This window comes from Colletes latitarsis, chromosome 4 (genome assembly GCF_051014445.1).
Source record: "Colletes latitarsis isolate SP2378_abdomen chromosome 4, iyColLati1, whole genome shotgun sequence".
Lineage (NCBI taxonomy): Eukaryota > Metazoa > Arthropoda > Insecta > Hymenoptera > Colletidae > Colletes > Colletes latitarsis.
This window is the reverse complement of record NC_135137.1, coordinates 38,511,268-38,522,528: the sequence shown is the minus strand read 5'-3', so window position 1 is coordinate 38,522,528 and position 11,261 is coordinate 38,511,268. Positions and strand designations below refer to the sequence as shown.

At 45.4% G+C, this 11,261-nt stretch overlaps 1 protein-coding gene across 35 annotated transcripts in view; it reads left to right on the top strand.

Annotated features, from left to right (window-relative positions):
• The first annotated feature begins 551 nt into the window (after window positions 1–551).
• Window positions 552–11,261, top strand: part of Ryr (Ryanodine receptor) — a 38,375-nt gene continuing 27,665 nt past the window's right edge. For 30 of the 35 annotated variants that reach the window (XM_076763792.1, XM_076763776.1, XM_076763787.1 and 27 more), the window contains exons 1-2: window positions 552–741; window positions 3,617–4,015. In XM_076763792.1, coding sequence (XP_076619907.1) covers window positions 3,962–4,015 — 54 coding nt within the window. In that variant the 5' untranslated portion in view covers window positions 552–741; window positions 3,617–3,961. Of the gene's footprint in view, window positions 742–851; window positions 870–968; window positions 1,082–3,597; window positions 4,016–11,261 lie in introns of those variants that run through there. The other 5 variants (XM_076763757.1, XM_076763758.1, XM_076763759.1 and 2 more) reach the window with 5 other exon arrangements.

The window sequence follows — 11,261 nt, the reverse complement described above, 5'->3', positions numbered from 1 at the left end:
ATCAAACCCGAAGATACAGACTCGTAACGATTTACTAGTTTCCCCGATATCGATTGAATTTATAACCAAACGAATAGCAAAGTACTGATACATAGTATTCGTACTCCCAAATCTGCGAATATCGCGATACCTCGCGAAGCCTCAATTAACAAATTGATATTCTTGATTTTCGTCTTATTTTGGCTGTTAGAGTCTCCCATTAAAATTTTTCCCAGAGGTGGCCAAACACCCTGTACATACTGATTAGTACACCTAATTCATCGATTATCGATTTTTCCCTAAATAGTTTCCGTAGATTGGAATGTACAGAATCGAAAAACCCTCCTGTGGGGTTTATTGGTTTCTTCTTTTTTGTGGGCGAACAAAAATCAGGGAGAAGCGTTCACCAAACGCGAGGTCCACTCTAATGGTCACTTTATAAATGGTCCCACCGTGGAACGAGTACCAACGTCGAGTCTTTCGTCTGCTACGCGTCGCGCGAGGAGAGCCAACGCGGGCTCGGCTCGAGGCTGAAAATAGCCGCGTAGAGCCGCTCGCTCGCTCCATTCCGCTCGGCTCCGCGCTCCGGCAGAACCGCTCGAGCCTCGATACGAATTTCGTCGGAGGGGCCCCGATAGAGAAACCGAGAGATCCAGAGCCACCCCGAACGAACTCTCCCCTGGCCCGATCGAGGTCGAACCCGAAAGAATCGAATCGCAAGTGAGTGCGCCGACAGTGAAGAGTCAGTTCCTCCCACGCAAGGTGAATTTCAAACGTGTTACTTGGCCACTTCTCGTTATCATTCGCGCGGAAACAGTGTGTCGCAGTGGTTGGAAACCGTGAAGTTCGAAGTTGCAGTCGACCTCGATGCGTTTGCGTTTGCGATAGGTGTGTGTAGACGTGCGTGCGCGTGGGCGGTTTCTCGAAACTTAGTGGCTGTTTAATTACGGACACGGTCGAGCAGTTTTTTCTCGGCCGCCAGCTGTATCCAATCAAGGTGCTCGATACCGTGCACTTCAATTTTCAGACGTGGAAATTGCTTCCAACGAGGACACCACCGTCGTACTCTTTTTAACACACTTTGCGGTCGACGCTAATACAGGTGACACTACTCGACTCTTTCCTAGCAATTGGAGATCTTGTTCCAGGGGACCAATTATTCAGGTTGCAGAAGCATCGTCAAATTAATATCTTGGGTTAATTTTCTATCGAAATGTACCTCGTTCAGTCTCTCGAACGACAAGATGCATCGTCAGTAATGGCTAATTGAACGCGTCGCGAAGCAAACGATCTTTTCTTTTCCCCCCATTCAACTTTCTTCCGTCGATCGACCGCAAAGTGTTGAATTCCCGTCGATCGATTTACGCAACCAGGTAGGAAGACCAATTTTTCGCGATGGTTCGTACAGTCTGGCAGCGAATTTTCGAAATTGCGAAATCGGGATCGAGCGTCGCGCACATTGACGCTTCGCGCCGATGACAAAGTGTGTATTCTAGCTGGTAGCCGTGAGAATCGCCCCGAGGAAATATTTAGCGCGCGAACAATATTTACTGTTGATTCGTTGCCAGTCGTTTCGCCAGTGAACGATTTATCGCCGCGGCGCGGCCCGCGATCCAGGACGGTCCTCGATCGCCGGGGGGGTCCTGGATCGGCGTGTATCGGTGACGATCTCGATTATCCTTAACCTTCGACGCGTTACCCGCTTCTAATTCGAGCGGAAACACGGCCAAGCACGTACGGCGATCGCGTACGAGTGTTCGTAAATGCATCTATTTCTGACCGGTTGCTGGAAATAGACGCGAGAATGAAATAGGTCCGGCTCGGCGTGTCTGTCCGCGTCGTTGCTCGCCGCGTTGTCATCATTATTATTTAATTAACCGACCAACGCTCGAACGGTTCCTCGTTCTCGGATATCGATCGAGAAACGAAGCCCGCGTAACTGAAACGTTCGCGCGACGACGCCGCCGGGCGTGTTGGGCTCGATTTTTCGAATCTATGAATGCGACAGGGAAGCTCTGTTCGGTGAGTCACGGACGTTACGCCTGAAATTACTCCGGAAGTAACGTGGGGGATGGGTGGGCGCTCTAAAACTATTTTTACTTGAACCCAACGAGCGGTGGATTATTACTAAATACAGCGGAACTATCTTTACCCGATCTAATGGAGTGTTTAAAGGGGTTTCTTTTTGTCGATGCCAGTAATAATCAATTTCTATCGTCGTGGAACGATGCTTCGATAAGAAAAGGGACACGAGCACACGCGCTTGGAATATTATTTCGTTTGGATAATAGAACGAATAGAATGGTCGAGCATTGAAATGTCGAAGGTATAACGGAGATTTTACTTAATTTAGATTTCTATACGCGAGCCATTTTCGTATTAATGAACGTACGCGTCAGAATGACGACTACGGAATTAAAATGGATAGCCTTGTTAATAAACGCGAATCGATCTCGGTGGAATTAATATCGCGAGAGTAATCGCGCCTCTGATAATTCTATAAGCAAATAACTTTTCCGGTAAAGACTCTCTGCGGATATAAGAGATTTTCAATCCGATCGAATTTCGCGTAAATATACACGGTATTCTGGTCTCAAAATATACGAGAAATAGATTGCGATTTCAGGTTACCGTACTTGCTTTCGGTCGGCATCTAAGCAAGCATCGCCAGACCGAAAACTTTTCTACTCGTTAGATGCAGTTTCTGTATCCCTCCATATTGATCTTCAGAATCAGAACTCGACGCAATATTTCCCGCTCCTCCCATCAGCAGGGATCCGCTTTCTCGCTTGTTCGCCCTTACTAGACGAAACTATACTCGGAGAAACTATCAGGATTGAGTAAAGTGTGTTTTGAAAAGTCTCGAAAGTGATACGGGTAAAATATTGTTGCGTGTTTGAATATTTTTATAGGCAGTAAAGTATCCAATACATGGATAATATATTATTTGCTTCTATTATGCTTGAATCGATCGGTGGTATTATATTTATTGATATTCATCGTGTCACGCAACCTATTGAAAGAGTCTAGGACATATTTCTTCTACTATAATTTAATATTTCTACGTTTATCTGCCTACGTTCTTGGTATAATTTTATTTTAAGAAATTCTAGCGAATATTACATATTTAATATCGTCAGACTGTTCGAGAATGGGAGCTCGTTAATCTCGTTCGAGAATCGCGATCCTTGAAGATCCTTTAATCTGTACTAATAATAAAATTGAGCAGATGTTTGCAACAGCTTAAAGCCACAAAGTCCCCAGAAGGATCTCTGCAGAGTCTAATATAGATCTAATAACGCCCCTAAGCGTTGACGACTTCTCGCGCGAGAGATCGTACGATTCCAGATACGACGGAACGAGAGATTTTAATTTCAAAAGCGTCCCTATTTTTCGAATTCTTCCTAGATTCTCTAGCAACCGTACAGAAACTCGGGCAGTCGTCGTTGGTTCTTGTACCACTTCTCGTGCGGGAAAAATCAACGAGTATGGGGTTGTTCAAGGAGGTTAAAAAGCGTGGAACAATAGGGGTGTACACACGAGGGGGTGGTGGGAGGGAGCAGTAACGGCATCGCGGTCGTAACGACGGAATTTCGAGCATGCGGAATTTGATTGAAGGGAACGGGCGCTTGCGCAGGAGCTGGTCGAGTTAGCGCGAGGCAACCTCTGGCCAGTAGTGGCTGATCGTCGGTGCACCATCGGAGGTTAGGACGTCGTCGACACCGTGGTGGTCGTCGTCGTCGTCGTCGTCGACGTGACGAAACGTTCTGCACCGCGCCGAGAGAGCTACCGGAGCGAGGCGGGGCGAGGCGCGGAGGGCAAAACATGTCGAACCGTGACCGCGTGTGACCATCCGCGCCCTATCGACTACGAGGTGGGCTCGGTCGACCAGCGAGAAGAGGTGCAGACACGAACGAGGAAAACACCAGCGAACGAGGCGGCGAAGGAGCTCGTCCAGGTCACGTGAAAACGTACCGAAGGGATGGCTGACAGCGAGGGTGGCTCCGAGCAGGATGACGTATCCTTCCTCCGCACGGTGAGTTTTTCCGTTTCTTCTGTCAAACTTGGAACGAGCCACGAGAGCGTTTCAACCCCCCCCCATAACCCAAATTGCATTTACCTTCTAGGTACGATCGACGCGATAAACTGTATCCATTTTGATGCAGGAAACAATAGCAGGCCAATGCACTATTGATAGAATCGAACTAAAAATATCGTCGCGTTGCAGGGGATTAATTTTTCGCAAGCACCGATCCGTCGAAAAACGAGCATCGCGCGGGTAAACTCGATCGAAAGTTACCACGTCGAGGAATCACGTGGGGGAAAGCGCGCGTTGTTATTAAAGGATTTCAACGACGAAGGAGCGCGCGGTTGTCGAAAAGGCCAAGCAGCCGTTCGAGCTCGAGGGCGTTTCGACGGGAAATGCGCACCGCGGCGCGAGGGGGGTTAAACCGTCTTAGTTGGGTTTAAAGTTAGCTCCCCTCGAGCGGTGTTTTTACGGTGTTCTTGGGAGCCTCAGTCTTGCGTAAAATCGTGACATTCGCCGCGGCAAAGGATACGCTGCACGCATTTGCACATCGGGGGATGAATTCAATGAATCGTGGAAGCACTTAAAGTTCTCGCACCGAACGACCTTGACCCCGTTCGACCCGCAAGGATCAAGCAGTAGCATGGTGACCGAGAGGGTAGCTGCAGCCTTGAGCTTCCGTAAGCTGCACGCGCTTGATGCTCGACTCTTTAATACCCGGCCCTAATAAAAATACATCCCCCGATGCACGCGGTTCCGTTACACGCGCGTGTGTCTATCGATCTTTCTTTCCCTCTGTTTTTCTTTCTTTTTTCCTCCAACAAAAACATGTATATTTGTACCCACGTATAAAGCACAAGATTCGTTTGGTCAATAGTTAAAGCACGACACGAAAAATATTAGGGGTAGCGATTATTAAAATTAGACGACTCGTTCGCTTCCGGTGCCCGCTTCTCATCGTTCTCGACTTCTTCACCGCTTCTTCTAGCGTCGATCTTCGCTAGTCTTCCGACATCGTTTCGCGTGAAACCACTGGTTTATCTCCTGCGCCTTCTGCACCTGCATTTCACGCGATTCGCGAGTCGTATGTACCTCTCCTTCTGTTTCTCCGGCAAGGCGCACCATTTCCTGCCAGCCTCGCGGGCCACCTTCGTCACGGGCCTTCCAGGCGATTTGAAATACATCTCCAAATAAAAGATGAGGAAGGGATTGCTCGACAGTCGCAGCTTCCTTCGTTTCCTGCGGGACTTGCAAATGCACTTTCGTCTCAGGGATCGTCGTCTACGAGGCCGACACCCCCTTCGAGATCTGTGCCCCCTCTCGACCGCCGGACCCATCGAGACGTTGCCGGGTTCCTGGTCGTCCCGCGGTTCCACTTTCCTGAGGAGACGTCGATAAACGTTAATTTTGAAATCTCTCAGAAAAGAACCTCGTCGCGCGTTGGAAACCAACTTTCGATCTGAAATCCCCTGAGGATTTTGTTTAAATTGATATTTTTTAACATCAAATTAGCGTTAGCGAAGCGTAGCGGTTTAGGGTGTGAATCCCCAACTTTTCTGCGTGTAAATATCACCTGACCCGAATAGGTAGCGTACCTTCGAGCGGGAGGTAATTAAATAACTATGTCGACATCAAACGTGCACGTGCGTAGTCGTAATACGGTGTTGCAGAAAACTAAAAACCTCGTGATACTTGTGATTTAGAGAAAAGTCAATTTGAGAAATAAACGATGAAACCTATTCGCGACCTAGCAATTTCACGATAGAATCCTTCAGGAACCGTGCATTGTTTTTCCTAGAAAGGACTCGTCGAGGCTCCAAGGCCTCGCAGGAAATTACTATGCCGTGGAGTGCCTGAACGCGGCAGTCAATGCGATCGTGCCACTCAATAATCGACAATCGTTACTGCGTATCTCTGTCGTTCGTACAAACGCATACGCGATTGTTATTCGGGGCCAATCGAGGCGAAGAACGGTGAAAATTGCTCGCTAATGAAACCGTAAGGTAACGTGTATCGCTGTTTCTGTTAGTTACAACGTGCTAAACGGTAGCCAGAGCCGTTCGTGACGCGGAAACATAACGCATACTCTCGGGGAAAATAATGTTATCGATCCCCATTTTAAATTTCGCGCTCTCTTAGGACCGACGAAGGAAACGTTTACGAGCGAGCAACGCTTTTGACGAGCGAAATTCTAACGCGTAAAAATTTAGTGCCTCGTAAAGGAGTATACAGATGACGTGAAAAAGAAAATGAATAATGAATAGATACAAAAGTTTCATTCGACGAATTGAAGGTAACTTGATCCGTTAATTGTCGAATAAAAATTCTACTCTAAATCGAACGATCCAATTACGTTTCACGTTGAACGAGTAGCTATTCGATCAAATAAACGTGGAGAATAAATCGTTATAAGGTATAAGCACCAGTAGTGGGCGGCTTTAAGGCTTTTTCCCGAGGGGAGACTGCAACATTTCCTTTGCTTCTTATTGGATTAACGTACTAAATCACTGATCTCTACGGTGATTTCCCTTTTGTCTGAGCGAATAAAATCAAATGGAAACCCTGCAATCGAGCGTTGTAATCACCTTAGAGAGTTTCTAGAGACGTGTGCAATTTCTGACCCAAGTTTGACACAGTGAGCAGTGGGCTAATCGATTCTGTGGCCGAAGAATATGTATTATCGAGTAGATATCTGCTAGTTGACCTGCTGTATGCAGGGTTAAACCCGACGGACACGGAATCTGCGATCGATTCGCTGTTTGCGGTATCGCGTGAGTAATTGTGCCTCTGTTAGATCCGCGTCCCGATAAAATTCGATCTGACTTCCGGAAGGAGGCTTGCAAAGGAAGGACGCGGCTGATCCATCGATAGTTACGGGCTTTTGCACGGTGAATTTAAATCGAGAAATAAGTGTTCACGCCAATGAACCTTATCGTTACTCCGAATTTCAACGCTCGAAATTAAGAGTAACGACTATCATAGTCATTGGAGTTATTCTTTTCTGCAATATTACATTTTTATTATTGCAACGAAACGTTTTTGTGCAGTGAAAAGGAACGATCTTGAAGAGTATTTTTACCGGTGACACTGTTATGCCTTCAGAATTTTATTATAGAACTTCGCGAGCTCCAATTTCGTTCCGGAAATGGACGAAAATAAATTGCCAATTTTTCCAGAGTTTGCTAGTAAACAATTGCACGATATTCTGTCATTCATTTTTCCCGTGACGGTATAAGGGTTAGAATCAAAATTGAGATGCAATGTTCAAAAATACTGATTGTCACAAAAGCTCGAACACGTGTCGACTAATTTTTTATGCAAATTCAGAATACTGTCGAAATCGGTGTATATTCAACCGTGTCCGCCCTTTGTCAGTCCAGTTTCGCAGGAACGGTCGCGTCGAGTTACAGATGAACGATGTTTTCCCCGGTCGAATATAATCCACTCGTTAATCGAGTCATGCGATCTCACCTGTCCTCCGGATCATGCCCATAACTGTACATCCCTTCCATGTCCTGTTGCTGTAATTTAATGTTAAATTTCACTTGAGAATTTGATGGGTGTGTCAGAGAACCAAAATGTCCGAACGACCGAGAACAAGTGAAGATTCCATCGGCTGATTTCGCACGGTATCTCGATCGTGAATGCTCGATTCCCATCGAGAATACGCGATCGATACGTCGACGTAGACATTTTTCACGCACGTTTCACTTTATCGCCGGGATTCGCTTCACTCTTACTTTCGAAACTTTGAAAACGTATAGCGCTCGCGACCGTATGGAAATTTACAACGATGGTTTTATCCCTTGGTGTCGATGAAAATCGATAAGCTCTTTTTAAAGTTCGCGTTAACCTTGCTCTATATGAGCAGCTGGAAATGGAAGTAAGTCAATTTTATCTCATTTTAAAAAGAGAAAGAGTGTCGACTCGTTTTCCCGCCTTTTTTTTTTCATACACGCCAATCTCGATCTCTGGAGCTCGTACGCTACGAACAATCGACACGAACGAACGCGACGTTAAATGTGTACATTGTTTTAAATATAATCGCTTCGTATATTCGAGAACGAAACGCCTCGCGTATCACAATGTTGCGTAGGAAATTGCTTCGTAATGATCCTTGATTAAGTCAACAACTGTTGGCATCGTATCTCGCCACTCAAAGTTACCGTCCGCTTTCGCTCGCCGCGTCTTGCCCGAGTGCAAGTAAATGGACGTCGGTAATTAAAAATAATTATTAATTGCATACGAAACCTATACGCGCGGTTCTCGCGGCGCTACCTGGCGCTCTTCTTTAAGAGCGTGGCGACAGTTAATTTTAGCAATCGACGTTGCATTATTCCGTATGATCAATAATATAGCATGCGGGTAGGCAACTCTTCATTAAAGATTCCGCGTCGAAAAGCGGTCGTGCGAGTTAAACGGCCCATACACGTTACGATTCCTCGTTCGAGAAGTAGTACAAGAAGTCTTACCAACTTTTCAGACGAGCACATAACCACGTAGGAAATTGCCCACGCTTGTTACGGTTTATCGTACGAATAATCCACAGTATGTTTACTTTGTAACTATCAGAAAATAACTTCACACGAAACAGAAATGTTTTCACGTATAAAGAATTAAAATAGACATCAGGAAACGCGCGAGAAAATATTCAGAATGCAATGAAGAACTCAGACATATATCTTTCGAGGTAATAAGTTTTCTGTTGACTGCACGGAATAGTTCTTTGTTACGGAGAATTACAGAAATCGGACAGTACCACTAAAACAAAAAGTGTAATTGGACTTTGTAAGTGTATTAATGGACTTGGGCGAGAAGTCGTGTCATAGGATAATTGAGGTTATTAAACCATAGAAAATTCTGTACGATTTGTTGTATCTTGATATAAAATAGAACTATAGCATGGCCCAGTTACTAGAAGCACGTTGCACGTTGCGTGCGAGTGTTAGAATTCACTGTTTGTTGGGAAACGTGTATTTTTTAATGTGATACGTGTTTGGAACGTTTTATAAGACGTTAGTCGTTGAATAAACATACACCGACCGTTTATTGGTCTTCAATTTCGTACAGTTTTTTCGTTTAGTATGTTGTATTAAGCAGAAATTCTCTTAGGAGAAATCGTAACGTGTAAAGAGCCTATTAGTGACACGGTGACTCCGTGAGTGGTTGCGCGTCATAGTTGTAACGTAGGCAGCAACTGACGCACTTGCTTTAGCAAGCACTAAAAGCTCGCTAAGGTAATATAGATATCGATCGGCAATTAGCATCGTCGATAGATTCGAATCACGTAATTTATGCGTTTGCTTCCGAAGCCAGACAATGAAACTCGCCACCAGACGAGACTTGTAAGTTTATTTTCGTACGAGCGTTGCATCGTTCCGTAATAGTGCCGCCGAACATCAACGAGAGATGCAGATTTATTATCGTGTATCAAGCGTACACACCTCCGTTCTATAAAAAAAATTTTAAATTATCGTTTACTACTTTCCGAGAATATTTTTCAAAGTAGGTTGCGTCTCGATATTGCTTTGTTAAGTAATCGGGAAGATCGAACGCGGAAAATTGAGGAAGGTCAGGGTCGCGCTTTGTCGATAAAAAAAAATCTGACCCATTTTTCAGATCGTTGACGTGAGAAGACCCCTTAATCAAACTTTTCAGAAAACAGGTCACGTGGAGTTTAGCTCCTCGACGCGGATGCAGAAGTCCAGATGATTTATGTTTACGTTGGGACAAAATTGCACCGGATTATCCGGTAAGAAAATATAGATGCACCCTTGACCTATACCGCAACACGTTGCAGCTTCGATCGCGCTTGATTCCGCAGACGGCGGAAATAATCGGTTTGTTGGTTCGTTACGCGTGAGAGTAGCTCTCGTCGCGTATCGTTTACAAACGTTCGTGTGCAGCGAAACGTCGCTGAAAGTTTCGACTACGGTTACCCCATAAACGATGCCCATCGCGGGGATTATTGGTCGCCCGATTCGACCGGAAATTGCGCGCCGCTTCGACGAACGGGGGTGGAAGGTAAAAATAGAGAGAATCTGTGATCTCGTCTAGCGATTACTCATTCCCCGGGACTTTTTTTGCTTCTCGGTGTTCGAGTTTCTCGTTTTGCTCCTGGGAATTCGAGGATCGTAGTTGAAAACTCTCGAAAAACAATTCGTGTCCAAATAGAAAATTTACATCTTCTAAAGTCCGTCGACAGAAATTAGTTTCTCGAGAAACGGGAATGGAAATTTCGTTAAAAAATCTCGAGAATCCTCGAGAGGTCTCGAGCACAATCACCAGTCTCCTCGAGAAAATTTCTAAAGACTTCGGACGCCTAGAATGGCAGAATTACGAATATACCCGGTGCACAAAAATGAAATTGCTTCGCGATTTCTATGTACTGCCAATGACAATTATTTTTTTACTATTTGTGCAGTCGATGAAAGTACGAAAGTTGTTTGATCGATGATTTGAAACGCTGTGCGTTGCACGGATGAGTCGCGTGCCTTTTCGTACGACGCACCACCGTGGCTCATGTTAATTTGTCCTTTAAGAGGCATTATTTATGCAACTCGGCGTACTCGTTACTTCCAGTGCGTTTAGGAACGGACACGCGCGTGCCGGGTTTATCCGCGTGAAAGTATGCAAAGCGAAGAGGCGGAAATGGCGTTTTGCGACGGTGCGAATTGTAAATTGAGAAACGACACGGAACTTCGCGAGCTATATGCTGCATTAGAGTTCTCCGCTGATAGAAACAACCTTGTTACGTTTACGCTGTTCACCAGACCCATTGCAATTACATTTGCAAGCGGATAATCGCGTTATCACGCGTATCATCCCCCTTCCGTCCGACAGAGCGCATGTGATGCGCTAATTTTGAATACTCGTGAGAATCCGTACCTCGAAATTGAAATCCCGAATCCGTAATGCAATGAATATAATATCCCTGAAGTAAACGAAGCTCCAATTTATATTATTTTCTAATCTGATATCTTTAGATAGGGTTAATTTTATTCCGAAGAAAGCATGTCGAAAACTATTTTTGCAACAGTGTACTTCTGTCGGTCGATACAGTGCTGCCTCGATACTTGCAACGATTCGCCCTCATCGCTGTTTACGTTTCCTCGAGTCGAGTGGCCAGCAGTAATTAAAAATGCATTTAAACGTTTGAGCTCGACCAGTGCCAAGAACAAAGTCTTAAACCTCTCCGTACGAAATCTGGCTGTCCCAATTTCGTTTCAAGAGAAGGGATAGTATTGTGTTAAGA